Here is a 25,612-nt window from a genome sequence, read left to right as displayed (position 1 = left end):
ATTAGCCAGAATAAAATCTTTAGATCATGTTATGGTTGAAAAGAAATAATTACCAAATTGCTTCTGCTCTCATTCTTCCCTGTATGTTTAGATATATAAACTTCGTTTTGGATTATACATACATATACCAGAGGCCTTTTCCCCCTTACAAGGGAGGTATCCAAAAAAACAAAGGCATGAAAACCACTCCCACCCAGTCCATCCCTAATACATTCCACTCCCTTCCATCCTCCATCTTAGCTTGGCACCTCCTGGATGACAGGTTGTCCCTGCATCTTATCCATTGCCCTGGGTCAGAAGCAGTAACTCAAGACAGCACATCCACAACAAGGCCGCTTCATTAAATTGGCAACCCTCCTCTCCGTCCCCTCATGCAGAAAAGGAGAAGATAGAGAGAAATCCCTTTGGGCTGCATCAAATTTTTCTCATACATACTACCTCACTCCCTATCTCCCTATCCATTCCACCTCATGCATCACAGCATCATCCATATACAACCATTTTCCATTCACCCCTGTCTTCTGTCCTCTCCTGTCCTTCCTCAACAGACACTCCCATCTTCCCCAAAGCCCCCTTCATCCCATCCATCCATCTCATCCTAGGTCACCCCCTCATGTTCACTTCCTCCACATCTGCCTTCCATACCTCTTTTACTAGTCTTTCTTCAGTCATTCTTTCCATGTGTCCAAACCATCCCAATACTCTTTCACCCACCGTATCTCCACAACTCCCTTACCACCCCTGTTCTCCTCCACACCTCATTTCTCACACTATCCAGCCTAGTAACCCCCATCATACTTCTCAGACACCTCATCTCAAACACATTCAAATTCCTTCTCTCTTCCTCTCTTATGTCCCATGTCTCTGCCCCATACAATGCTGTCAGCACAATCACTCCTTCATACAATCTCCTCTTAGCATCCATTCCCAAATGTCTATTTCTCATTACATGTTTTAATCCACCAAGGCAATTACTAGCTTCTCTCAATCTATGTTCCACCTCCACCACCACTCCTCCCTTTTTCTTGCCACATTTGCACCCAAGTATCTAAAACTATCCACTTCCTCCAGTTGCTCTTCCTTAATGCTCACTTCCAGTCTGCTGCCACTTTCACCCCTTGTACATCTCATCACCTTACTTTTACCCACATTTATCTTCAGCTTTTTTCTTTCACACACTCTCCCAAACTCTGTCACTAACTTCCTCAATCCCTCCTCTGATCCTGCTACAAGCGCAGTGTCATCCGCAAACAACAGCTGGCTCACCTCCCACTTTTCTCCATTTTCTTTAACCATCTCCAATCCCTGACCCACCACCCTTGCATTTACCTCTCACACCACCCCATCTATGTATAAGTTGAACAGCCATGGCGACATAAACACATCCCTGATGAAGTCCCACCTGTACCTCGAACCACTCACTCTCTCCATTTCTAATCCTGACACATGCTCTACTACATACATATACCAAGGCTTTTTTCCCTCTTACAAGGGAGGTAGCCAAAAAGGAAAAGAGTTAAGATCATTCCCACCCATTCCATCCCTGAATACACTCCACATCCCTCCACCCTCCCTCTTATCTTAGCACCTCCTGGATGGCAGGGCATCCCTGCACCTTGTTCACTGCTCTGGGTCAGAAGCAGTGTCGCAAGACACAGCATATCCACAGCAAGGCCGCTTCATTAAATTGGTGACCCCCCTCTCCGTCCTCCCATGCATAAAAGGAGAAGATGGGGAGAAATCCCTTCGGGCTGCATCAAATTTTGCTCAAACATACTACCTCATGCATCACAACATCATCCATATACAACCATTCCCCATTCACCCCTGTCTTCTGTCCTCTCCCATCCTTCCTCAACAGACATTCCCCTCTTCCCCAAAGCTCCCTTCACCCCATCCATCCACCTCATCCTAGGACATCCCCTCATGTTCACTCCCTCCACATCTGCCTTCCATACCTCTTTTACTAGTCTTTCTTCACTCATTCTTTCCATGTGTCCAAACCATCCTAATACTCTTTCATCAACCCTATCTCCCAACTCCCTTTCCACCCCTGTTCTCCTCCTCACCTCCTCATTTCTCACTCTATCTACCCTAGTAACCCCCATCATACTTTTCAGACACCTCATCTCAAACACATTCAAACTCCTCCACTCTTCCTCTCTTATGTTCCATGTCTCTGCCCCATACAGTGCTGTTGGCACAATCACTCCTTCATACAGTCTCATCTTAGCATCCATTCCCAAATGTTTATTCCTCATTACACTTTTCAATCCACCAAGGCATTTACTCCCTTCTCTTAATCTACATTCTACCTCCACCTCCACTCCACCTTTTCCTGCAACATTTGCACCCAAGTATCTAAAATTATCCACTTCCTCCAGTCGCTCTCCCTTAATGCTCACTTCCAGTCTGCTGCCACTTTCACCCCTTGTACATCTCATCACCTTACTTTTACCCACATTTATCTTCAACTTTTTTCTATCACACACTCTCCACCAACTTCCTCAATCCCTCCTCTGATCCTGCCACAAGCGCAGTGTCGTCCGCAAACAACAGCTGGCTCACCTCCCACTTTTCTCCATTTTCTTTAACCATCTCCAATCCCTGACCCATCACCCTTGCATTTACTTCTCGCACTACCCAATCCATGTACAAGTTGAACAGCCAGGGCGACATAACGCATCCCTGACGAAGTCCCACCTTTACCTCGAACCACTCACTCTCTCCATTTCTAATCCTGACACAAGCTCTACTACTCTCATAAAAACTCTTGACAGCTCCTAGAAGCTTTCCTCCTATCCTGTATATCCGCAAAACCTCCCACAGTGCCTTTCTGTCTACCCTGTCGTAAGCCTTTTCCAGATCCATAAAAGCCCAAAAAACATCCTTCCCCTTTCCTATAGCTTTCTCACATATCTGTCTTACCACAAAAATCTGATCTACACAACCTCTACCCATCCTAAATCCACACTGTTCCTCACCAATTACTCCCTCTGTTCCTCTCCTAATCCTCTCAATCAAGATCCTCCCATAAGCCTTCCCAACTACACTTAACAAGCTAATCCCTCTGAAACTACACTCACACTTGTCCCCTTTTCCCTTGTAAAGTGGAACTATACAGGCACTCCTCCAGTCCTCTGGCACTCTACCCTCTCTCCAGCAAACATTAAATAACCTCACCAGCCAGTCCACCATCACTGTACCTCCTTTTTTCAGACATTCTGCATGGCATCCATCCAGACCAGGTGCCTTACCTGCTTTCATTATCTTAACAACTGCCTTCACTTCATCCTTCCTTATTTCTTCTCCATTTTCCTCACTCATCACGGTCATTTTCTTAGCATTTCCCACTGCAGCTATCTTTCCCTCCCTATCCTCCTTCACATTTAGCAACTCCCTAAAATATTCTGCCCATCTTCCCCTTACTGCCTTCTCTTCCATTATCATCTCTCCATCTGCACCTTTTACTTTTTCTTCTCTACTTGATTCGCCTCCTCTTCCTCTCTTAATTTCTTTCCAAAACATCTTTTTATTACTTTCAAAATTTTCTGTCATACTCTTACCCCATTTCACATCTGCTCTCCTCTTTGCCTCCTTTACCTTGTGCTTTACTTCTCTTTTCTTTTCTTTGTACCTCTCATATGACTCTCTCGTCCTATTTTGTAACCAATCTGTGAAAGCTCGCTTCTTCTCTTCTACAACCTTCTTTGTTTCCTCATCCCACCATTCACTACCCTTCCTTCTATTTCCTCCTGTCCTTCTTGTTCCACACACCATCTTTGCACACTTTGTGACTCCCTCCTTGAACCATCCCCTTTCCTCCTCCACTCCAAGTTCTGCTCTATCCTTCACTCCCTCCTACTCCTCCCTCAGCTTCTTCTTGTACTCCTCCTTTTCCTTTTCATTTAAAGAGTTCACTCTAACCACCTCCCTACCTTTTGTCCTTTTCCTCTTTCTCCATCTATCCTCCACTCTCAAATTACCATCCACCAAAAAATTATCTGATATTCCCCCACCCTCTCCCCTTAGCACATATACATCCTTAACTCTTCCCATCATATTCCTATCTACCACTACATAATCCATTAGTGCTCTATCTACCACCCTTCCATCCACCACCCTCTCCCATGTGTACTTATGCTTGACTTTCTTCTGAAACACTGTATTTGCTATCATCAACTCTCTAGACACATCACCATCAACTCGCCACTACAATTCTTTCCTGGAACTCCACTACTCTCATAAAAACTCCTGACAGTTCCTAAAAGCTTTCCTCCTATCCTGTATATCTGCAAAACCTCCCACAATGCCTTCCTGTCTACCCTGTCAAAAGCCTTTTCCAGATCCATAAAAGCCAAAAAAACATCCTTACCTTTTCCTATAGCTTTCTCACATTTCTGTCTTACCACAAAAATCTGATCTACGCAACCTCTACCTGTCCTAAACCCACACTGTTCCTCACCAATTACTCCCTCTGTTCCTCTCCTAATTCTCTCAATCAAGATCATCCCATAAGCCCTCCCAACTACACTTAACAAGCTAATCCCTCTGAAACTACTACACTCACACTTATCCCCTTTTCCTTTGTAGAGTGGAACTATACAGGCACTCCTCCAGTCCTCTGGCACTCTATCCTCTCTCCAACAAACATTAAATAACCTTACCAGCCAGTCCACCATCACTGTACCTCCTTTTTTCTGACATTCTGCATGGCATCCATCCAGACCAGGTGACTTACCTGCTCTCATCTTAACAACTGCCTCCACTTCATCCTTCCTTATTTCTCCTCCATTTTCCTCACTCATCATGGTCATTTTCTTAGCACTTCCCACTGCAACTATCTTTCCCTCCCTATCCTCCTTCACATTTAGCAACTCCCTAAAATACTCTGCCCATCTTCCCCTTACTGCCTCCTCTTCCATTATCATCTCTTCATCTGCACCTTTTACCTTTTCTTCTCTACTTGATTCGCTTCCTCTTCCTCTCTTAATTTCTTTCCAAAACATCTTTTTATTACTTTCAAAATTTTCTGTCATACTCTTACCCCATTTCACATCTGCTCTCCTCTTTGCCTCCTTTACCTTGTGCTTTACTTCTCTTTTCTTTTCTTTGTACCTCTCATATGACTCCCTCATCCTATTTTGTAACCAATCAATGAAAGCTCGCTTCTTCTCTTCTACAACCTTCTTTGTTTCCTCATCCCACCACTCACTACCCTTCCTTCTATTTCCTCCCATCCTTCTTGTTCCACACACCATCTTTGCACACTTTGTGACTCCCACCTTGAACCATCCCCATTCCTCCTCCACTCCAAGTTCTACTCTATCCTTCACTCCCTCCCACTCCTCTCTCAGTTTCTTCTTGTACTCCTTCTCTTTTTCCTTTTCATTTAAAGAGTTCACCGAAAGCATCTCCCTACCTTTTGTCCTTTTCCTCTTTCTCCATCTATCCTCCATTCTCAACTTGCCTTCCACCAAAAAATTATCTGACATTCCTTCACTCTCTCCCCTTAGAACATGTACTCCTTAACTCTTCCTATTATACTCATATCTACCACTAAATAGTACATTAACGCTCTATCTACCACCCTCTCCCATGTGTACTTATGCTTGACTTTCTTCTGAAACACTGTATTTACTATCATCAACTCTCTTTCTAGACACATCTCCACCATCATTTCTCCACTACGATTCTTTCCTGGAACTCCACATTTCCCAACCACTCCATCAATTGGTTCATTTCCTGCCCTAGCATTAAGGTCTCCCAATACCACTACATTGACGTTCCTCCCTAATCCATCTATGCACTAATTTAAATCTATCCAAAAAGCCTCCCTTTCTTCTACACTCTTCTCACTACCAGGCCCATATGCACTCACAAAAACTCACATCTTCTTTCCCAATTTCACCTTCATCCACATTAACCTTGAAGAAACCTCCTTCTACTCCAATACACATTTACCTATCTCTTCACTTACTAGTATAGCCACCCCTGCTCTCCCTTGCCCTCTCTTCACTCCTGAGAACCTCCCAACTACACTCCCGAACTCACACTCGCTCTTCCCTCTCATCTTAGTTTCACTCAAAGCCAACTCATCCATCTTTCTTCTCACAAACATACTACCTATCTCTTTCCTTTTACTCTCATCTGTACCACATCCATGCACATTAAAAGACCCAAACCTCAGGGTGCTGGATTATAACAATGGCTATTCATTTTATGACATCGCAGGAATATGTGAAGTTTATATTATTTGTTCCCATTAGGCACTAGAAAAACTTGGGCTTCGTGACCCAGATGAAGATGATGATGATGAAGAGTGTGAAGTACCAGAGAATGCACCAGGAGTTGAGGCACAGCTTCTCATGACTCTTAGTAACTGTGCCTTCATGCGTAGAGTAATTTTGCCACGTCTGTCAGAAACCCTGGTGCGGGCAGCATATCCAGAGGCAGAGGTAAAGATCACATAGGAGTAGTCTTTGAATATTTTTAGAAGTGTTTTTGATGTATCCAATGAAATGTTTATGTGTATTTTAAAAATTAAATAGAGACTCTACTGAAAACTTGACTTGCTTTTTATCACATAGAGAGTATTTGATTAAAATAAATTTTGATTTTTGTCAGGTGTGTGTCAGGGTGCTTGTGAATTTTTTATATTTTGTCTAAAAACTTAGAGAACATAATTGTAATCTAGATAACAGTAATACTGAAGAATTTTTTTTTTTTACAAGTAGTAATGAATACTTAAGATTTTCAGAGCCTTATTGAATAGGTTTTATAACCTTTGATCAGGTACATCAGGCTGTTGAGCAAGCATGCAATGCTTACTCAGAACTGCAAGACAGACTCTTTGAGGCCTATCTAGAGGAGCGTGTAGATCCCATCATAGGTAAGTTGTAGAAATACCACATTGTGCATAATGTTGTTAAACTTGGTCCATGTAGTGTGGCTAATGAAATTAGATAAAATCTGAAGTAAATAATTTAGACTATATTGTCACTATTTATGATATGCAGGAAGAAATGGGTGGGAGTGGAATTATGTCTGTTGACTTTGGCTACCTCCCTTGTAAGGGGGGAAAAGCCTTTGGCATATGTATGTAGCAGGATCAGAGGAGGGATTAGGGAAGTTAATGATGGAGTTTGGGAAGGTGTGTGAAAAAAGAAAGTTGAAGATAAATGTGGGTAAAAGTAAGTTGATGAGATGTACAAGGGGAGAGGATGGCAGCAAATTGGAAGTGAGTATTAAGGGAGAGAGATTGGGGGAAGTGGATATCTTTAGATACTTGAGGGCAAATGTGGCGGGAAAGTGAGGAGTGGAGGTAGAATGTATATTAAGAGAAGCAAGTAAATGCCTTGGGGGATAAAAAAGTGTAATGAAAAACAGACATTTGGGAATGGATGCTAAGAGAAGATTGTATGAAGGGGTGATTGTGCCAACAGCATTGTATGAGGCAGAAATAAGGAACAAGAGAGGAAGAATTAAAATATGTTTGAGATGAAATGCCTGAGATATAGTGAGAGACAAGGTGAGGAAGACAGTGGGGGTGGAAAGGAAGTTGGGATATAGGGTTGATGAAAAACTATTGGGATGGCTTGGACACATGGAAAGAATGAGTGAAAAAAGATTAATAAAAGAAGTGTGGAAGGCAGAGGTGGAAGGAGTGAACATGAGAGGGCAACCAAGGATGAGATGGATGGATGGGGTAAAAAGGGCATTGGAAAGAGAGGAATGCCTGTTGAGGAGGGAAGGGAGAAGACAGAAGATAGGGGTGAGTGGAGAGGGGCTGTGTGTGGATGATGCTGTGATGCATGGAAGGGAGTGGGTGGGGGATGGGGGGCAAGGGAGTATGTGTGAATGATATTTTAATGTAGCCCAAGTGGATTTGTCCCCATCTTTTTCTGCATGAGGGGACAGAGAGGGGGGTTGCTGATTAAATGAAGTGGCCTTGCTGTGTGTGCTGTGCCTTGCTGCATTGCTTCTGACCCAGGGTAGTGAGCAAGTTGTAGGGATAACCCATCATCCAGGAGTACCCAACAAAGAGGGAGGGAGCGAGGGAGGGAGGGGTGATGAATGGGAGCGGAGTATGTGGGGATGAAATGGGTGGGAGTGGATTTATGTCTTTGACTTTGGCTACCTACCTTGTAAGGGGGAAAAGGCCCTTGGTATATGTATGTATGTATGCATGTATTTGTGATATGCAGAGGAACAGTGGCAGTATTCTTATCCAGCCACCATAGAGTGTTTAGGGAAAATGAAGAATTAGTCATAGAGGTGGTTAAGGAGAGATGTAACGAAGGTAGCAGAAAGGAGGAACTATTGCCATCCACTGTGGGGCTGTGGATTTCCAATCAGTGAAACTTGAGGCAATGGTTATTATTATTATTGATCATTGTTATAGTTGCTGTTTGTTCTTTCCACACAGGTATGATAGAACGTTCAATGTACTTAGGCCATTACGATTGGGGTAAAATTCAGCATCAACCAACAGATGTGCGAACATATGTCAAAGAAATTCTGATCAATATCACATATGTACATGCAGAGGTAAGAGGTCATTTTGTATTTGGAATGTATTTAGACCTTACTAATTGTAGCAGATTCCCTCATTCTTCCTCTCCATGTTCTCCACTGTCTCACCTCTATTTCTTACCCATTTCTTTCATATTTTTTGTGCTACTCTCCCTCCTTGCCTTTGATCCTTCACTCACCCTTTCCACTGGTGAACCTTCCGATTTCTATTTCATTTATCTCTTTTTCTCCCTCTCTTTTCCTCCCTTGGTTGCTCTCAAGTATTTCATTGAAATTGTAGCAGTGAAAATGAACTTAAATATTTAGGTGACAGTAAGGAACATTTGTATGAAGAGGATTCACATGCTGACCTGGTTAAGTGATTTCAAACAACAATGTATAAGTGTTCCGAGGGGCAAATTTAATTTTTCATTTTCCATCTTTTTCAGGTGGTTGGTGTATGGCCAGGCCTTGTTGGAGGACTAGCAAGCAGAGTGGTGGAGGGGGTTGGGGAAGAGATGTCCCGCCTCATCTCCTGTGTGCAACAGTGGTCCCCAGCAGGTGCTCTCCAGGCTCACACAGATCTTGCAGCTTTAACCACAGCACTAAAGAGCTATATGACTGATAATGCAATGTAAGGGGGAATGCAAAATGTATATAAAAAGTCGTTTATTTGTACATTTAGGCCATGTCTATATTTTGAGCAACTTATTTACCTAGTTGTATTACACGGGTGACATTGGTATTTGATCAGTCTGTTGTGTGAGACCCACACGTCGAGGAATCAGGCCTGAAATTTACAGTATGGAACCAATGATGGATACCTGCATGAGATGGTCTTCATCAACTTAGCATTTCCTGCACTTTTTCACACAAGGAGAATTGACAACTGGTGACTGTTCTCCTCCTATTACTGTAAGTTGGTGACAGAAACATTCCCACATTAATACAACACAGACAAGTCTAACATATTTTCCCAGAGAGATCTGTAGGAGGGCCCAAAGACTTGCAAACTACTGTGGGGCTGTGGGTTGCCAGTTTGTGAAACTTAGGCAATAATTATTTTTATCACAGAATGTATATTTCTATATGGATGAGATAGTTGTAGTTTTTTGTCATTCTTTATTTTGTCTTTTCTAAAGGTTGTTGACCTAAGTCTAAAGAAATTTTGAACAAATGAATTTGTGTATTATATGTCAGGATATTATTTAACTTTCTCCAGGGCATCCTATCAAGAGGCTTTAGAGACGCTACCAAAGCTCAGCAAGGAAGATGAAATGTAAGTTGTAGTACTCTATTTTCTTTTGCACTAAGATATATTAAAATCATTGGTTGTCATGGAGATAAAGTTAATTTCACTCAATGTGAACATATCCATATTTCTTCATGCAAACATACTACTAGTCTCCTTTTTGCTTGCACATGTTCCAAATCCATGCACATTCAAACACCCAATTTCTTGGGTTCTGGTGGAAATCTACCTCCCAGAAGCTCTTTTGATCTGGCCTTTCACAGGAGAAACTTTAGAGAGGGGGATTCCTGATCCTTTCACTCCTTCCAATTTAGTAGCCCTTCATAACTTGCATAGAATATATGGTGATGTATATATGACAGTGATATGTGAGGAAATTGGAGAAGTAAGGAAAGATGAGGTGAAAGCAGTTGTTAAGATAATGAGAGCAGGTAAGGCACCTGGGTTGGATGTGTGTCATGAGGAATGTCTAAAATAGGGAGGTACAGTGATGGTGGACTGGCTGGTGAGGTTATTTAATGTTTGTTTATAAGGGGGTAGAGTACCAGAGGACTGGAGGAGTGCCAGTATAGTTCCACTTTACAAGGGAAATGGGGACAAGTGTGATTGTAGTAGTTTCAAAGGGATTAGTTTGTTAAGTGTAGTTGGGAAGGCTTATGGGAGGGTTTTGATTAAGAGGATTAGGAGAGGAACAGAGGAAGTAATTGGTGAGGAACAGTGTGGGTTTAGTACAGGTAGGGGTTGCATGGATCAGATTTTTGTGGTAAGACAGATGTGTGAGAAAGTTTTAGGAAAAGGTATAGGTGTTTTTTGGCCCTTTATGGATATGGAAAAGGCTTATACCAGAGTAGACAGGAAGGCACTGTGGGGGTATTGCAGATATATGGGATAGGAGGAAAGCTTTTAAGAGCAGTCAAGAGTTTTTACGAGAGAAGTAGAGCTTGTGTTAGGATCAGAAATGGAGAGAGTGAGTGGTTTGAAGTAAAGTTAGGACTTTCCCAGGGATGTGTTATATCACCTTGGCTGTTCAGTTTATACATGGATGGGGTGGTGTGAGAGGTAAACAGAAGGATAATGGGTGTGGGATTGGAGATGGTTAAAGAAAATGGAGAAGAGTGGGAGATAAGCCAGTTGTTGTTTGCTGACAACACTGCACTCGTGGCAGGCTCAGAGGAGGGATTGAGGAAGTTAATGACAGAGTTTGGGAAGGTGTGCAGAAGGAAGTTGAAAATAAATGTGGGTAAAAGTAAGGTGATGAGATGTACAAGGAGAGAAAGTGGCAGCAGACTGGAAGTGAGTACAGTATCAAGGGAGAGAGGTTGAAGGAAGTGGATAGTGTTAGATACTTGGGTGCAAATGTGGTGGGAAAGGGAGGAGTGGAGGTGGAGTGTAGATTGAGATAAACAAGTAAATGCCTTGGGGGATTATAAAGTGTAATGAGATAGACATTTAGGAGTGGATGTTGGGAGGACATTGTATGAAGTGATTGTACCGACACCACTGTATGGGGTGGAGGCATGAAACATAAGAGAGGAGGAGTTTGAATGTGTTTGAGATGAGGTGCCTGAGAAGTATGATATAGGCTGGATAGAGTGAAAAATAAGGTGAGGAGAGCTGGGGTGGAAAGGGAGTTGGGAGATAGGATTGATGAAAGAGTATTGGGATGGTTTGGACACATGGAAAGAATGAGTCAAAAAAGATTAGTAAAAGAGGTGTGGAAGGATTGAACATGAGGGGGCAACCAAGGATGAGGTGTATGGATGGGGTAAAAGGGGCATTAGGAAGGATGAGAGAAGACAGAAGATAGGGGTGAATAGAGAATGGTTGTGTATGGATGATGCTGTGATGCATGGAAGGGAGTGGGTGGGGAATGGGGGAGTGAGGGAGCATGTGTGAAAAATAATTTGACTCATCCCAAAGGGATATCTCCCAGTCTTCTCATTTTCTGCATAAGGGGACGGAGAGGAGTGTCGCTGATTAAATGAAGTGGCATTGCTGTGTATGTGCTGTGTCTTGTAACAGTGCTTCTAACCCAGGGCAGTGGGCAAGATGCAGAGATGACCTGTCATCCAGGAAGAGCCAAGATATGAGGGAAGGAGGGGGGTGAATGGGAGTGGAGTATGTGGGAATGGAATGGGTGGAGTAGATTTTATGCCTTTGTTTTTTGGCTGCCTCCCTTGTAAGGGGGAAAAACCTTTGGTATATATATGTATGTATTTTTATCTCCATGACTGGAGCATAGAAGAATGAAGAGGTGGAGACTTAGGAGTAGTAGAGGATAGATTCAGGAGGGCAATGGTCTGTAGAGGTCTGGTGATGCCTAGGGTCAACTCCTTGATTGTATGTCCCAAAAATTCAAGTATAAGGCCTAGTACTCAGAAATATTATGAGAAAGGAAGATATTTTGAATATGTAAACACATATGAAACCTAAAGTAAACACTATTCAATTTAGATATAAATCAACCAGATTTATAAGTTATTTTCCCCAAATAATACCTCCTGGATGCCCCCCCCCCCCCATCCTCCCTTTGGATGCCCAGGGCCACCACCCCTTCAATACCCCACTCTGCACGCCACTGAGAGAGGGCAACAGAAAGGAGAGACAGCAAATTTAAAGAAAGCAGCTTAGCATTCTTTAATGAGTGGAGATTTTTCTTAGACAAATATGAATGTTGTGTTGTGTTGTGTTGGATCATAGGAGTAGCCCTTAAGTGCCTAAAGTATTGACAACATATCATCTATTCAATCACTACCTGAGTGTAGGTGTAAGTGTTACAAGGTTAGAACAGGAACTGCATAAAGCTGAAATTTTGAGTAATAGGTGCCTTATTTGGCACACAATTTGATATGCTTAAAGTCTTATGCTCATATCCATGGAATACAGAATAGCATAACATTATACTTTGGTGTTGAGCTAAGGCATCAAAGCTCAAAGAGATGATAGTCTTCACTCATGTATAGTGGTTTAAATATTTTAAATAAATTTATATATTATAACAATCAGACAAACCTGAATATACATATATACATATACCAAGGGCTTTTTCCCCCTTACAAGGGAGGTAGCCAAAGTCAAATTCATAAATCCACTCCCACTCACTTCATCACCATATACCCCATATACATATTTTTACCATATTCCAGTAAGAAACAGGAATATGGTGTTAAAAAAATCAAATCCATTTGAGGACCTATCCTTGCTTAAAACTTATTTCTTTCTCAGAACCAATGCTGCCAGTTTATTTCTGATTGACCCCTCTCATAGAGCAGGTCATCACTTTAGTAGAAAACTATTTGACTACAGAATTATCAAATTTTCAGATTGGAAGTTTAATTTTGAATATATTGATTTTACCTTTCAGTGTCAAGGAAGGAGTCCTGAGGAGTTTTCGCAGTAACATGAAATTCCTTCTAGCTTGCTTCTGTGAGGTTGAACCCTTGTCTGACACCACAACCACATATTCCATCGCATGAATCAGTCATCATATTAATTAAGGTTAGAAATTTTTTAATTAAAAAACCTAATGTCATGGGATGTTTTAAATTTTATTATTCTATATTTATATTATTTGTATATTTATTTTTTATTTACCTGGTTGCATTATATGGTAAGAGAGCTATGCTCGTAGTGGCCCATCGTTGTATCTTTCAGCGTCAAGTTTCTTCTTAAATTCTTGTATAGTTTTTGCACACACTGTTGCCTCATCCAGTTTGTTCCAGATTTCCACCACTTTGTGTGGGAAGCTATTCTTTTTCAGATCTCTTCTATAACTATCCTTTTTGAGTTTCTTTTCATGTCCTCTTGTTTTTCTTTAACCACTTCAATACGGGACTTAAATCTCGCGGGCAGCAGCCAATGCCAGCCGTACGACGTAACGAAATAATATTCGCATCATAAAATATAGTCGCCGCTTATATCGATCGTTCTCTCTTTCACCCGCGAATTTTGAAAACCACAGAGAATGGGATTAAGGGCGCATTTGGGAGAATGTAAAAACACAGGGGCGACTACAATAAATATAATCAAGACGCCGATATGGCAGCGTCGCGAATCCACTTGCTCCTCATGACGCCTACGTGTGCGGCACCGTATGGAAGGGGTTAATAAATCATCTCTGTTGGAGTGATTGTGCTGACAGCACTGTATGGGACAGAAACATGGAACATAAGAAAGGAAGAGTTTGAGATGAAATGCCTGAGAAGTGTGGTAGGGGTTACTAGGCTGGATAGAGTGAGGAATGAGGAGTTGAGGAGGAGAGTAGGGGTGGAAAGGGAGCTGGAAAATAGGGTTGATAAAAAATTATTGGGATGGTTTGGACACATGGAAAGAATGAGTGAAGAAAGATTAAAAGAGGTGTGGAAGAAGTGAACATGAGGGGGCGACCAAGGATGAGATGGATGGCTGGAGTAAAAGGGGCATTGCGAAAGAGGGAAATGTCTGTTGAGGAAGGAAGAGAGAAGACTGAAGATAGGGGTGAGCAGAAAATAGTTTTGTGGATAATGCTGTGATGCATGGAAGGGTGTGGGTGGGGGATGGGGAGTGAGGGAGTATGTATTTACCTAGTTGTATTTTGCGGGAAGGGGAGCTATGCTCGTGTTGTCCCGCCATTGTATCTCGCAGTGTCTAGTTTGTTTTTAAACTCATGAATGGTTTTTGTGCATACTATTTCATTATCCAGTTTGTTCCAAGTGTCCAAAACTCTATGTGGAAAACTGTTTTTCTTCAGTTCTCTTCTATAGCTATGTTTTTTTATTTTCTTACCATGTCCTCTTGTGTTTCTTTTGTCCCAGTTAAGTAAGTTCTCTCTATCAAGTATCTCTGTGCCTTTCATGATTCTGTAGATGGTCAATAGGTCACCTCTCTCTCTTCTTTGCTCCAGTGTCGGTAATTCCAGCTTAGCCAATCTCTCCTCGTATGATAGGTTTGCAAGTGCAGGTGCCATTTTTGTAGCTGCTCTTTGGATTCTTTCTATTTTCTTTATATTCTTTTTGGTACTGGGGGACCACAATGTCGCCGCATACTCTAATCTAGGCCTTATCAATGTAACCAATATTTTTTTTTATCATGTCTTCGTCCAAGTATGTAAATGCCACTTTTATTGATCTTAGCAAGTTGTAAGTCTCCCCGACAATTTTGGTAATCTGTATATCATAGGACAAGTTGTTCGTGATATTTTGACACAACCTGAAAGGATTCCTCCCTGTCTTCTCTTATTCTGCATGAGGGGATGGAGGTGGGGTCACTGATTAAATGAAGCAGCCTTGCTGTAGATGTGCTGTATCTTGCTACATTGCTTCTGACCCAGGGCAGTGGGCAAGATGCAGGGAGGACCCATCATCCAGGAGGATCCAAGAAAAGAGGGAGGAGGTGAAGGTGAATGGAAGTGGAGTATGTGGGGATGAAATGGATGGGAGTGGATTTATGCATTTGACTTTGGCTACCTCCCTTGTAAGGGAGAAAAAGCCCTTGGTATATGTATGTATATTTATATTATTTGTGTATTTATTTTTAGCTTGTACACCATTTTTCTTGAAATGGGTGGGAGTGTTTTTATGCCTTTCCCTTTTTGGCTACCTCCCTTGGAAGGGGGAAAAAGCCTTGGTATATGTATGTATGTATGTATTGCAGACCATTACCCACAAAATCCTGAGGATGTCTATTCACATACATTCATAAAGCATGACCAAAATATCTCAAACTGGCCTGGGTTTTTTTTTTTTTTTGCCACTTCTTTATATCACTCTCCTTATATATTGTTTGAATTACCCTGAGAATTGATAATTACTGTGGCCTGTCTATGTACCAAAAAGCTTTTTCCCCCTTATAAGGGAGGTACTTCATTTGTACAAGCCTGCATTCAGACAGTCCAGGTTTGAAATTAAATAAAATGGTAACAGTGAGTAAGAAATCATTGTTCCCACTAGATTTAATTTCAAGTAAAGTACATATTACTAGGGTATTGGCATGGGGTTGGGGCAGAGTGCCACAACCAAAATCCTCCTCCCTACCACAAATAACACAACAGAAATCCAATCTATTCTAATCCATACAGGCAACAAATCAACACTGACAATAGTTAATATATTCATCCCCCCATTCATCCCCCGAAGTTCCAAATACTTTCAAGCCTCAATTTAATCAACTAGCCACAATCCATAACCTCATCATGGGCAGTGACTTCAATGCCAAGTCATCAGCCTGGTATGTCAAGAGCCCTGACACAGACAGAGGGCTTGATATGCAGATTCAACTTGACTCACTGATCATCATGAATAACACACATAATCATACACATATCCCACACCAAGCCCTCTACACCCTCTCCTCTCCTGATATCACTTTCTGCTCCCCTTGCCTAACCCCAACAACTTCATGGAGAGTGGTCAGATCCCTTGGATCTGACCACCTTCCAATCATCATCACCACCAAAACAAGATGCACCTCACTTGGCCACAGACACACATACACCAATTACAAGAGAGCAAACACAAACATAAACAATGCTGTGCACACTTAATACAATCATACAAAATGCAGACAAGAGATACATCCCTAGAGGCAACAGAAAATCACACAACCCCAACTTCACACCAGAAATCCAAGTCCTCATCAGACAATGAGATGCACTTAAACACAATACCCACACCTATCCCTCAAAACATAGCGGACCAAATACAAACACTAAACACTGTGATTATCAATAAAATACATGATCAGAAAACACAATATTGGCAAAATTTTGTCAATATGCTTGATCACAAAACAAACACCAGCAAATTGTACAAAACACTCAACAGCATTACACTATCCAACAGAAACACAACACACTCTCATGCAGCAATAACCACAACAATAGACAATTTACCCTAAAACAGACAACAATCAAACACACTCGTAAATCATTTTGCACAGACAAGCCATCTCACTTCTCACACTATTCAATGTAAGAAAGACTTTCTTACAGACTCAGACTATACCCCCTTCACAGACAGTCAGACAAAACTCATAATACATAACCTCAAGCACTCATCTGCCTGTGGCCCTGACAACATAAGTAACATCCACCCAAAACACATTGGACCACAAGGTATACACACTCTCACAAACATTGCAAACAACAGCTATTCACACAACACTGTACCCGACATCTGGAAGCATGGGGAAATAATCACCATCCCTAAACCCAATAAAGACCCAACAATCCCAACATCTCACCACCCAATCACACTTCTTTGCACCCCTCCAAAGTCATTGAACCCCTTATACTTCAACTCATCACACCACATATTCCCTTTGCTGAATCTCATTTCTCACTCCCTATCATACTTCTCAGACATTTCATCTCAAACACATTCAAACTCCTTCTCTCTTCCTCTCTTATGTTCCATGTTTCTGCCCCGTACAGTGCTGTTGGCACAATCACTCCTTCATATAACCTCCTCTTAGCATCCATTCCCAGATGTCTATTTCTCATTACACTTTTTAATCCCCCAAGGCATTTATTCGCTTCTCTCAATCTACATTCTACCTCCACTCCCACTCCTCCCTTTCCTGCCACATTCGCACCCAAGTATCTAAAACTCTCCACTTCCTCCAGTCACTCACCTTTAATGCTCACTTCCAGCCTGCTGTCACTCTCTCCCCTTGTACATCTCATCACCTTACATTTGCCCACATTTATCTTCAGCTTCCTTCTTTCACACACCTTCTCAAACTCTGTCGCTAACTTCCTCAATACCTCCTCTGATCCTGCTACAAGCGCAGTGTTGTCAGCAAACAACAACTGGTTTATTTCCCACTTTTCTCCATTTTCTTTAACCATCTCCAAACCCTGACCCACTACCCTTGCATTCACCTCTCACACCACCCCATCCATGTATAGATTGAACAGCCTGGGTGACATAATACATCCCTGACAAAGTCCCACCTTTACCTGAAACCATTCACTCTCTCCATTTCTAATCCTAACGCAAGCTCTACTACTCTCATAAAAACTCTTGACTGCTCTTTGACAAAGTACTACACAAAAAATTATTTTAAAAAACTGGAACATATAGGAGGGATACAAGGGAATCTACAAAATGAATGGAGAACTTCCTGATTGGTAGAAAGATGAGAGTAGTGCTCAGAGAAAAATATTCAGGTTGGAAAGAGGTGATCAGTGGAGTTCTGCAAGGATCTGTATTGGCTCCAATAATGTTTGTTATGTGAATGACATGGATGATGATGTGCAGTGTTACATGAGCTTCTTTGCACATGACACCAAATTGTTAAGGAAAGTAAAAACTGAAAAGGATTGCAAATCACTACAGGAAGACCTGAATAAGGTATGGAACTGGAGTCAGAAATGGGAAGTGGACTTCAATATTAAGAAGTGTAGCATAATGGAGTTTGGAAAAAGTAAAAATAGAATATCAGGCCAATATATAATTGGAACTAAGGAGGTAAAGGAGAGATCCGAAAAAGATTTTGGTGTAATTATCTCAAACAACTTGTCCTATGATAAACGGATAAACAAAATTGTTGGAGAATCCTATAACTTGCTACATACATACATATACCAAAAGCTTTTTCCCCCTACATGGGGGGGTAGCTAAAAAGAAAAAGGCATAGAAACCACTCCCATTCCATTTCCTATATATTCCACTCCCCTCCACCCTCCTCCCTCCCTCATATCTTGGCACCTCCTGGATGACGGGTCATCCCTGCATCCTGTCCACTGCCCTGGGTCAGAAGCAGTGTCACAAGACACAGCACATCCACAGCAAGGCTGCTTCATAAATTCAGCAACCCCCCTCTCCGTCCCCCCATGCAGAAAAGGAGAAGACGGGGAGAAATCCCTTTGGGCTGCGTCAAATTTTTTCTCATACATACTTCCTCACCCCCCATCCCCCACCCACCCACCCTCATGCATCACAGCATCATCTATACACAAGCCCTCTCCATTCACCCCTATCTTCTGTCCTCTCCCATCCTTCCTCCACAGACATTCCCCTCTTTTGTAATGCCCCTTTCACCCCATCCATCCATCTCATCCTAGGACGCCCCCTCATATTCACTCCTTCCACACTTCTTTTATTAATCTTTCTTCACTCATTCTTTCCATGTGTCCAAACCATTCTAATACTTTTTCATCAACCCTATCTCCCATCTCCCTTTCCACCCCTGTTCTCCTCACCTCTTCATTTCTCACTCTATCTAGCCTAGTAACCCCTATCATACTTCTCAGACATTTCATCTCAAACACATTCAAACTCCTCTCTTCCTCTTTCATGTTCCATGTTTCTGCCCTATACAGTGCTGTTGGCACAATCACTCCTTCATATAACCTCCTCTTAGCATCCATTCCCAGATGTCTATTTCTTATTACACTTTTTAATCCACCAAGGCATTTACTCACTTCTCTTAATCTACATTCTACCTCCACCCCCACTCCTCCCTTTCCTGCACCCTAGTATCTGAAGTTAGCCACTTCTTCCAGTCTTTCATGCTTAATGCTCACTTCCAGCCTGCTGTCACTCTCTCCCCTTGTACATCTCATCACCTTACTTTTGTCCACATTTATCTTCAGCTTCCACCTTTCACACACCTTCTCAAACTCTGTCACTAACTTCCTCAATCCCACCTCTGATCCTGCTACAAGCACAGTGTCATCAGCAAACAACAACTGGCTCACCTCCCATTTTTCTGCATATTCTTTAATCATCTCCAACCCCTGACCCACTACCCTTGCATTCACCTTTTGCAGCACCACCACCATCCATGAAAAGATTGAACATAGCACACCTGCTACAATATATATCAGAACACACACATGCACCAAGAAATGTAAAAAAACACCCAGATACCTATATCACACACAAATACTCTCTTCTCTTCCTCCAAGACCACCAGATACCAGCCTCTGGAAACATATTCATAATCATATAACTCACTGCTCCATTAACACACTATAAGACAACACATTGCTGTATGCCAGACCCCCTGATATCCATCCCTCTGAATCCTCTTTCCCACAAAAGGACAGAGTCCACCTGGCCAGACTGCGGTGTGGCCACCACCCAGCCCTTTTAAACTACCATAAAATGCTGGATGACTGCATTGTGGACAGCTGCCCAGGAAGTAACACTTCACCCCATACTGTTCAAGACATAATGGAAGACTGCATTATTAAACAATCATGCACACAAACAACACAACATACACTATAAAGGATTTGTGGGAAAACCCCGTTCTGGCCATGGCATTCCTTGGGGAGATGGGACTGCTTGGACAATCTAGGGAACAACAACAACTCCTTTTCCACCCCCATTTTCCTCCTCACCTCATTTCTCAATCTATCCAGCCTAGTATACCCTATCATACTTCTCAGGCACCTCATCTCACATTCAAACTCCTTTCTTCCTCTCTTATGTTCCATGTTTTTGCCCCATACAGTGCTGTCAGCACAATCACTCCTTCATACAATCTCCTCTTAGCATCCATTCCCAAATGTCTATTTCTCATGACACTTTTTAATCCTCCAAAGCATTTACTCACTTCTCTCAATCTACATTCCACCTCCATTTCCACTCCCTTTCCCACCACATTCACACCCAAGTATCTAAAACTATCCACTTCTTCCAGTCTCTCTCCCTTAATACTTACTTCCAGTCTGCTGCCACTTTCTCCCCTTGTACATCTCATCACCTTACTTTTACCCACATTTATCTTCAATTTCCTTTTTTTGCACACCCTCCCAAACTCTGTCACTAACTTCCTCAATCCCTCCTCTGATCCTGCTACAATCACAGTGTTGTCAACAAACAACAACTGGCTTATCTCACATTTTTATCCATTTTCTTTAACCATCTCCAATCCCTGACCCACAACCATTCACCTCTCACACCACCCAATCCATGTGTGAATTGAACAGCCAGGGCAACATAACACATCCCTGACAAAGCCCCACCTTTACCTCAAACCACTCACTCTCTCCATTTCTAATCCTAACACAAGCTCTACTACTCTCGTAAAAGCCCTTGACTGCTCATAAAAACCTTTCCCCCTATCCCATATATCTGCAGTACCTCCCACAGTGCCTTCCTGTCTACCCAGTCATAAGCCTTTTCCAGATCCATAAAACCCCCCAAAAAATCCTTACTTTTTCCTATAGCTTTCTTACATATCTGTCTTACCACAGAAATAAAAATCTGACCTACGCAACCCCTACCTGTCTTAAACCCACTCTGTTCCTCACCAATTACTCCCTCTGCTCCTTTCCTAATCCTCTCAAGACCTTCGCATAAGCCTTGCCAACTACACTTAACAAGCTCATCCCTCTGAAACTACTATACTCACACTTGTCCCCTTTTCCCTTGTAAAGTGGAACTATACAGGCATTCCTCCAGTCCTCCAGCACTCTACCCTCTCTTAAACAAACATTAAATAACCTCACCAACCAGTCCACCATCACTGTGCCTCCTTTTTTCAGACATTCTACATGACATCCATCCAACCCAGGTGCCTTACTTGCTCTCATCATCTTAGCAACTGCCTTCAGTTCATCTTTCTTTATTTCTCCTCCATTTTCCAATCTCATCATGGTCATTTTCTTAGTGCTTCCCACTGTGACTACCTTTCCCTCCCTATCCTCCTTCACATTTAGTAACTCCCTAAAATACTCTGCCCATCTTCCTCTTACTGCCTTTTCTTCCATTATCATCTCTCCATCTGCACCTTTTACCTTTTCTTCTTTACTTACTTCACCTCCTCTTCCTTTTAATTTCTTTCTAAAACATTTTTTTATTACTTTCAAAATTTTCTGTTATACTCTTACCCCATTTCACATCTGCTCTCTTCTTTGCCTCCTTTATCTTATGTCTTGTGACACTACTTCAGACCCAGGGCAGTGGACAAGATGCAGGGATGACCTGTCATGCAGGAGGTGCCAAGATAGAGGGAAGTGGAGTATGTAGGAGATGGAATGGGTGGTAGTGGTTTTTATGCCTTTGTCTTTTGGCTACCTCCCATGTAAAGGGGAAAAAAGCCTTTGGTATATGTATGTATGCACCTTATGCTTTGTTTCTCTTTTCTTTGTATCCCTCATATGATTCCCTCGTCCTATTTTGTAACCAATCAATGAAAGCTCACTTCTTCTCTTCTACAACCTTCTTTACTTCCTCATCCCACCACTCACTACCCGTCCTTCTATTTCCTCCCATCCTCCTTGTTCCACACACCATTTTTGCACACCTTGTGACTCCCTCCCTGAACCATCCCCATTCCTCCTCCACTCCTAGTTCTACTCAATCCTTCACTACCTCCCAGTCCTCTCTCAGCTTCTTGTACTCCTTTTCTTTTTCATTTAAGCAGTTCGCTCTAAGCACCTCCCTACTTTTTGTCCTTTTCCTCTTTCTCCATCTATCCTCCACTCTCAACTTACCTTCCAACAAAAAATGATCTGATATTCCCCCACTCTCTCCCCTTAGAACATGTACATCCTTAACTCTTTCTACTATACTCCTGGTTACCACTATACAGTCCATTAATGCTCTACCACCCTTTCTTCCGCCACCCTCTCCCATGTGTACTTACGCTTGACTTTCTTCCTAAACACTGTATTTGCTATCATCAACTCTCTTTATAGACACATCTCCACCATCAACTCTCCACTACAATTTGTCCAGGAACTCAACACTTCCCAACCACTCTGTTGGTTAATTCCCTACCTTAGCATTAAGGTCTCCCAATACCACTACATTGACACGTCTCCCTAATCCCTCTATGCACTCATTTAAATCCCCCCAAAAAGCCTCCCTTTCCTCTACACTCCGCTCACTACCAGGCTCATATGCACTTGCAGAAACCCACATCTCCTTTCCCAGTTTCACCTTCATCGACATTACCTTGAAAAAACCTCTTTCCACTCCACTTACTAGTATAGCCACCCCTTCTCTCCCTCATCCTTTTTTCACTCATGAGAACCTCCCAACTACATTCACAAACTCACACTCACCCCTCCCTCTCAACTTAGTGTCACTCAATGCCAACACATCCATCTTTCTTCTTGCAAACAAACTACCTATCTCTTCCCTTTTACTCTCATCTGTACCACATTCACCCACATTAAAGACCCAAACCTTAGGGTATTGGTTGGAAAACTCCTAGAACCTCGTATGCCTTTACTTTTTTTAGGAATGTCCCCTTTGGGGCTACAGGGAGAAGAGTGCCTAGTCCTAATCCCCATCCAGTCTTTTGTCGTCTCATATGACTCAAGTGAGAAGACTTGGTGGCAGTATTCTTTTCCCCCACCACAGGGTACAGCAAAAAAAGGAAGTGAATATTCAGAGAAATGGTACAGGACAGTAACAAGGGGTGGAGAGACAGCATAACAGAGGGACAGTTGCAGTATAATAAAGTATCATAATTTCTCTTTGAACAGAGATTTCCTCTATCACAGACAAAATGATGTGTGGCTCTGGTCCATAGGGGTGCTCCATATAGACCCTAAAGTATCAGTTGTGTGCTACTTAGCCACAATAACATGCAGCCAATACCCCAGACGGGAAATGGTTAATGTAATACTATATCAATATATTATTATTTTTACAATTTTTGTGTCCAGTATGCTGTGACTTGACCTGAGATGGTGTGGATGCCCAGAGGAACCATACCCAATTGGCTTCATCTATTGCAGGTACTTGGATGAGAATTTACGTCACATCTGTTGGTTGAACAGATGACTCTTGGTGCCTGACTACAGTGTCATCTATTGGCAGTGGTATACATTCATACCAATCAGAAGTCAGCTGTTTATATGTTCACATATAGCCTTACCAGTACTCCTAGATAAACTAACTTCTCCAATGCAGGGTTTATCAGCTTTTAGATGATTATTGTTTTAATTTTTCATGTATTTATATATATTTTTTTTATCATGGAGGGTTGTTGGATATATGGTCTGGTGAATGTTTAGTATTGTATACAAACAGTTGAAGTTCCTGTGTATATAATTTGCATTCCTTGTAGCTGTTACTTTATCTTTTGCCTTTGTGTAGTTAATTTATTTATATTTACACTTATGGGTGACTTTACATTTCATTTGTTTTTTCAATAACACTGATTCAGACTTTTTCCATATTTTCTGTCAAAAAATGCATTATACAGTGTGATAATACAGGACTGGATGAACCCCACCAGGTGTTGTTTATATTCTATTTTACCCTGGTAGAGGTTTTCTTCATTAGTACAGTTGAATATTTGTTTTTTAGTCATCAGATTTCATTCTTTTATAGCTTTTCATCAGATGATCTTTTTTTCTTCATGTGTGTAATTCACTAAGAGAGCATATTACTCTGTTGGCTATATAATCATTTATCTTGTATGTTTTCAGTGTTGAAAACAACCATATTTTGTCCTTATAGGATTTAGATCAAAGCCACAAAATTTCAAAGCTTCTTTGTAATATAGATGGGTGTTTTGATTTGGCCAGACCTCTTACATGGGGAGGGATGTAGGTATATATAGTATGTACAAATGTTTTAGCTTCTGTCTTTTTGGAATATGAAAAAATCAGAACAAAGCACCCTTCTCTTCTTTCCATTAATTCTGTATAATGTGGTGGAATGCTATAAATGATTGTTATCTTACTTATCTTACTTTTCACTTGATAACTTTAACAAGTAATCATCAACAGAAATTATTTATTTCTGATTTGGAGAACTATTGATGTTTAGAAGTATGAATTCCAGAGGCAAATGTTTCCAAAGAGGATTAACATCTTGTGAATATATGTATATAAATGATTACATATGGGAGTAATTTTTTTTATTTTAGCTTACATAAAAATGAATTGGTATAAACAGAAAAGAGCAATAATAAAGATTAAAAAAAATTATTTCAAAATAAATGGTCACAAGTACTTACATCTTTCATTCCCTTCCTAATGTGAGACAAAGCATGTGTGATTCCAGAGTATGAAGCCTGGATGAAGTACTAGCATCAAATAGAACAGCTTGCCAACAGTATATACAAGTTGTTGTTGTTGTTCCCTAGACTGTCTGTCCAAGCAGTCCCATCTCCCAAAGGGATGCCACAGCCGAAACGGGATTTTCCCACAAATCCTTTATGGAGTGTTTGTTGTGTTGTTTGCATGTGTGATTGTGTATAATGCAGTCTTCCATGACGTGTTGAATAGTATGGGGTGAAGTGTTACATCCTGAGCATTTGTCCACAATGCAGTCATCCAGTCTCTTTTGGTAGCTTAGAAGGGCTGGGTGATGGCTGCATTGCAGTCTGGCCAGGTGGACCTTGTCCTTTCATGGGAGAGAGGATTCAGAGGGATGGATATCAGGGGTCTGGCATGCAGCAATGTGTTGTCTTTTAGTGTGTTAATGGACCAGTGAGTGATGTGATTATGAATATGTTTCTGGAGGCTGGTATTTGGTGGTTTTGGAGGAAGAGAGTATTTGTGTGTGATATAGATATTTGGGTATTTTTTTTATATTTCTTGGTGTGTGTGGGTGTTTTGTTATGTAATGTAGTGGATGTGCTATGTTTGTGGAGGCTGCAGCAAGTGTTTGTGTGCCTCTCATGTCAAGGTGATCTTTGAGGATTTTTGTTTCATAGTGTAGGTGGCCTGTAGGTGTTGTATGTGTGCAGCCTGTAATTGTTTTTAATGCTTTGTTTTGTATGGTCTGAAGAGTGTTGAGGTGTATCTCACTGAGATTAGGTGCTCATGCTGGGCTCGCATAATTCATCACTGAGTGTATGCATTGTTTGTATAGTGTTGTATTAGTTTATTTGTTTTGTCCAAATGTTGTTCCAGTGATTGATTTAAGTGCATTGAGTCTAGGTGTACAT

The 25,612-nt window shown here is 41.6% G+C and overlaps 1 protein-coding gene across 4 annotated transcripts in view; it reads left to right on the top strand.

Moving 5' to 3' along the window:
* The window catches only part of Sec5 (exocyst complex component secretory 5), a 48,998-nt gene extending 24,327 nt beyond the window's left edge, over positions 1-24,671 (top strand). For 3 of the 4 annotated variants that reach the window (XM_076188718.1, XM_076188760.1, XM_076188814.1), the window contains exons 15-21: positions 6,270-6,458; positions 6,796-6,892; positions 8,429-8,550; positions 8,964-9,148; positions 9,737-9,793; positions 13,131-13,264; positions 23,448-24,671. In XM_076188718.1, the coding sequence (XP_076044833.1) occupies positions 6,270-6,458; positions 6,796-6,892; positions 8,429-8,550; positions 8,964-9,148; positions 9,737-9,793; positions 13,131-13,242 (762 nt within the window). In that variant the 3' untranslated portion in view covers positions 13,243-13,264; positions 23,448-24,671. Of the gene's footprint in view, positions 1-6,269; positions 6,459-6,795; positions 6,893-8,428; positions 8,551-8,963; positions 9,149-9,736; positions 9,794-13,130; positions 13,265-23,375 lie in introns of all 4 variants that reach the window. The other variant, XM_076188885.1, reaches the window with a different exon arrangement.
* Positions 24,672-25,612: the final 941 nt, after the last annotated feature.

The sequence above is a fragment of the Oratosquilla oratoria genome, chromosome 1 (genome assembly GCF_046742065.1).
Source record: "Oratosquilla oratoria isolate Oo_2021 chromosome 1, ASM4674206v1, whole genome shotgun sequence".
In the NCBI taxonomy this organism is placed as follows: Eukaryota; Metazoa; Arthropoda; class Malacostraca; order Stomatopoda; family Squillidae; genus Oratosquilla; species Oratosquilla oratoria.
Note: the sequence above shows the minus strand (reverse complement) of the source record. Positions and strands in the feature narration are given on the sequence as shown.